The 4,854-nt window shown below is 48.8% G+C and overlaps 1 protein-coding gene across 1 annotated transcript; it reads right to left on the bottom strand.

The window, feature by feature from the left end:
- Positions 1 to 389: 389 nt before the first annotated feature.
- LOC124131450 (mucin-2-like) lies at positions 390 to 3,993 on the bottom strand. The gene is made up of 2 exons (XM_048380656.1): positions 3,983 to 3,993; positions 390 to 2,307 (listed from the first exon to the last, which is right to left on the bottom strand). The coding sequence occupies exons 1-2, from the start codon at positions 3,991 to 3,993 to the stop codon at positions 390 to 392; spliced, it is 1,929 nt and encodes a 642-aa protein (XP_048236613.1).
- Between the last annotated feature and the right edge of the window lie 861 nt (positions 3,994 to 4,854).

Raw genomic sequence — 4,854 nt, 5'->3', positions numbered from 1 at the left:
AGCGTCTGTCGGTCTCTTAGGTTCATGTCGCCGACACCGCGGTCATTCACAATGAAAAGGTGTGGGAGCTACATAGGTGGCGGCCGTGAGGTGAGGGGTGGCATAACGTGCGGCGTGGCATGGACGTTGGGGCACCTACTGGTGGGGTGGGTGGGACGTGTGAGGGTAGTAGGGTGATTTGGGTAAGATTAAGAGATTAGTTTGTGGGAGAGTCAGACTTGAGTGGATGGCTACAGTCAGCAACATGACCGCTATATCGCGGCGGCCTGTACGTCATCGAGTCTGGACAAGGCAACCATTGGGTGATCGCATGAGCAGAATACACGTAGGTCACATTGACATACAGTGAGCCAGAACATACATTGTAATCATCCTAGTTCAGTCGGCTCTTACCACGTGGATGGGCGCTGGGCGTTATACTGCTTTGTGAATCTAGATGGTTTGAACGGCATGACTGGTGGTTGGTGTTGATCAGAGAGGCAGTGCATGCGGTTCTGGTTGATTTCTGGAATTGTGTGGTGTCGGTTGAGTTGGTGACTGGTGACAGGGTTGGTGGCTGTAGTAGTGGTGGTGTGGGCTGATGGGGTGGTGACAGGGTTGGTGGCTGTAGTAGTGGTGGTGTGGGCTGGTGGGGTGGTGACAGGGTTGGTGGCTGTAGTAGTGGTGGTGTGGGCTGGTGGGGTGGTGACAGGGTTGGTGGCTGTAGTAGTGGTGGTGTGGGCTGGTGGGGTGGTGACAGGGTTGGTGGCTGTAGTAGTGGTGGTGTGGGCTGGTGGGGTGGTGACAGGGTTGGTGGCTGTAGTAGTGGTGGTGTGGGCTGGTGGGGTGGTGACAGGGTTGGTGGCTGTAGTAGTGGTGGTGTGGGCTGGTGGGGTGGTGACAGGGTTGGTGGCTGTAGTAGTGGTGGTGTGGGCTGGTGGGGTGGTGACAGGGTTGGTGGCTGTAGTAGTGGTGGTGTGGGCTGGTGGGGTGGTGATAGGGTTGGTGGCTGTAGTAGTGGTGGTGTGGGCTGGTGGGGTGGTGACAGGGTTGGTGGCTGTAGTAGTGGTGGTGTGGGCTGGTGGGGTGGTGACAGGGTTGGTGGCTGTAGTAGTGGTGGTGTGGGCTGGTGGGGTGGTGACAGGGTTGGTGGCTGTAGTAGTGGTGGTGTGGGCTGGTGGGGTGGTGACAGGGTTGGTGGCTGTAGTAGTGGTGGTGTGGGCTGATGGGGTGGTGACAGGGTTGGTGGCTGTAGTAGTGGTGGTGTGGGCTGGTGGGGTGGTGACAGGGTTGGTGGCTGTAGTAGTGGTGGTGTGGGCTGGTGGGGTGGTGACAGGGTTGATGGCTGTAGTAGTGGTGGTGTGGGCTGGTGGGGTGGTGGTGTGGGCTGGTGGGGTGGTGACAGGGTTGGTGGCTGTAGTAGTGGTGGTGTGGGCTGGTGGGGTGGTGGTGTGGGCTGGTGGGGTGGTGACAGGGTTGGTGGCTGTAGTAGTGGTGGTGTGGGCTGATGGGGTGGTGACAGGGTTGGTGGCTGTAGTAGTGGTGGTGTGGGCTGGTGGGGTGGTGACAGGGTTGGTGGCTGTAGTAGTGGTGGTGTGGGCTGATGGGGTGGTGACAGGGTTGGTGGCTGTAGTAGTGGTGGTGTGGGCTGGTGGGGTGGTGACAGGGTTGGTGGCTGTAGTAGTGGTGGTGTGGGCTGGTGGGGTGGTGACAGGGTTGGTGGCTGTAGTAGTGGTGGTGTGGGCTGGTGGGGTGGTGACAGGGTTGGTGGCTGTAGTAGTGGTGGTGTGGGCTGGTGGGGTGGTGACAGGGTTGGTGGCTGTAGTAGTGGTGGTGTGGGCTGGTGGGGTGGTGACAGGGTTGGTGGCTGTAGTAGTGGTGGTGTGGGCTGGTGGGGTGGTGACAGGGTTGGTGGCTGTAGTAGTGGTGGTGTGGGCTGGTGGGGTGGTGACAGGGTTGGTGGCTGTAGTAGTGGTGGTGTGGGCTGGTGGGGTGGTGACAGGGTTGGTGGCTGTAGTAGTGGTGGTGTGGGCTGGTGGGGTGGTGACAGGGTTGGTGGCTGTAGTAGTGGTGGTGTGGGCTGGTGGGGTGGTGACAGGGTTGGTGGCTGTAGTAGTGGTGGTGTGGGCTGATGGGGTGGTGACAGGGTTGGTGGCTGTAGTAGTGGTGGTGTGGGCTGATGGGGTGGTGACAGGGTTGGTGGCTGTAGTAGTGGTGGTGTGGGCTGATGGGGTGGTGACAGGGTTGGTGGCTGTAGTAGTGGTGGTGTGGGCTGGTGGGGTGGTGACAGGGTTGGTGGCTGTGGTAGTGGTGGTGTGGGCTGGTGGGCTGGTGACAGGACAGGGTTGGTGGCTGTAATTGAGGAAGTGTGTGTGTGTGTGTGTGTGTGTGTGTGTGTGTGTGTGTTTGTGTGTGTGTGTGAGAGAGAGAGAGGGAGATGGTAGGAATGAGGTGGTTTTTAGATGTTAGAATGTGTAATGGGTTGGTACTTGTTGTAGTTTCGGTGTGGATGGGTGGTTAAAAGTACTTTTTACAATTCCTGATGACACTGACGGTCTGAAGGGTAGATTGAGTTACACTGGCAGTACAGTTCTGATTGAGTTCTAAAGACAGTTTTCTTCTTGGTGTGATAGGAAGGGGTGTTAGTTACAACAGGTGTGTGGTGGATCAAGCCGTTGTTGAATGAGTACATCTATATCAGCTTCGAATCTGCTACAACGTACCCGAAGATTTCATTCTGTTGTTGCGTCACATAAAAAGAGAAAATGGATGACTAATAGAGCCATTAGTAGAAGGACAATAACTCATGAAATTTGACTGTTCATTCACGTGTTCAATAATTTTTGAAATTCAGATTACATTAAATTATAATCAGTGGGGAATTGGCGTAAAGAAGAATGCTATAACAAAATTAAACGTTTTCCAAAACGGTTATTTTCATCACAAAGGTAAAATGCTTTCATGAATATTAATAATGATGACGAATAAAAAAAACTGTGAACAAACAATGCCAAACTTTTTTATCTTGCGATTGAGTACAAAGTCTCTCCAAAGTAACATAAAATTCCTGACACAAATCCGGTTGGAAAACCTGTTTCAAAGCGCCTATAAATCATCTGAAATCAGATCTGTAAATCTCTAGACAAGGATCCATGTTGTTTGAATCATTAATCAGCGCCGCGTATCTCTGTCACCCAATAGCTATCACCCATCGCCGTAACTGCGAGCCTGCAATCACTTAACCAATCAAAACCTGCGAGGGGTCACAATCACTCGATCGTTACCGGTCATTATTGGGCGATGATTGGATAGTCAGCAGGCGGTCGTATGTGATCATTACGTTGACCACTGGTCATTACTAACACTCCATAATTCATCGCAAATTGACCGCCTGGACTGAATGGTCATTTTCTGGAGTTAGAATACACGCGGTTAGAATGGGCCAGTGATTAGATAATAGAACAGGGGGTCTGAAGCTGCGGCGGCCGGAGCGCTCGGACACTGGGACAGCTGGTCAGATTTGGGACAAGCTATAATCATCTTGTTATTGCAGGAGATACAATCATACTGTACCTGGCCAAGGATGGTCTGTTCAAGAAATGGGATATTTTCTGTTACGATTTTCAAGAGCCTTATAGGGACCGGATGCTAGGTTACATCGTTTTAAGCTCTCTTGTAATTCTGGGATTTTCTGGTGATGACACGACTTGATACAGAAGCAGTGTCGGTCTCTGACTACGCCCACATCAGTTTTCGTTTGAACCCCTTCTTCATCAGGAACATTTCGTTGATTCTGTTTAGTTTGCAGATGTTCTTAAAGATAAAACAATGTACATTTAAGCAAATAACAGACGTTCCAAACTATATAAAAACACTCTAAAGGAATATGATAATTTTATATGCTTAATCTTTCTAAATAATAAACTATAACAAAACATTTAAATGGTAAATCAAGAATTGTGTCAACGTTGCTTTTGAAGAGTGACATCTTACGTTTCAGTACCTTTGATCCATGATTAAATGGTATCATCACTATCAAATAAATCACTAAAAATCGCATGCTTATGATATAGCGTACAAAGGACATAGTTTAGCAGAGATTTCTTACGATTATGGAAAGTGTTTTGCTGCTTTTATTCATAATTTTCTTCATGCTTGTTATTTGTAATGAAATACATACGAAATCTACATAGCTTCGTCAAACAGGATTTCGGACCCAGAAAGGTGTAACGTGTTCTTTACGAAACTTGTTATTTTTGCCTATGGTTTGATCTTAAATTACTTGGTGTACTGTCAAACTTTTCTTGACAAAATCCTTTCGCCACTGACTCATTGTTTACGGCGTAAAACAAATTTAACAATTAAAAAGTTCAGTTTGGAGACACTGATGAGTCTTAGACTGGCCTATTCTGGCACAGTGTCCTGACTGTGTCGACCTGGATTCTCTTCGACTTGACGGACCGGTACATCTGCATGGGATTAACAATGGACGTGCCATGTCGCACTTTCGCACATCAGTTCAATCTTGCAACCACAATCGTTATGCGACTTCTAAACAAATTATTTACAAAGGCTTGTGGTTTTATGGCCAAATAATTGCGTCTAAGTCGATACGGTTATATTAACGATGGATAGCCTGTGTAACGGTTGGGGAAGAGATCAGATAAAAGTTATTACAGAATGCCGTAATCAAGGCCAATTAAGGGATTTCTCGCTGCAATAAAACGTCCTTATCTATTGGTGGTAATCAGTAATGTTATAAAGAAGTTCCGGTGTTAAAAAAACATGGATTGTTTCAAACGAGCTCCATGGGTTATAAGACCTACAATGAAAGTGATGATTACGCTGACTACGGAAGTGTTTTATTTTCAGCAG

This window comes from Haliotis rufescens, unplaced genomic scaffold (assembly GCF_023055435.1).
Source record: "Haliotis rufescens isolate VD_foot unplaced genomic scaffold, xgHalRufe1.0.p SCAF_1, whole genome shotgun sequence".
Lineage (NCBI taxonomy): Eukaryota > Metazoa > Mollusca > Gastropoda > Lepetellida > Haliotidae > Haliotis > Haliotis rufescens.
Note: the sequence above shows the minus strand (reverse complement) of the source record. Positions and strands in the feature narration are given on the sequence as shown.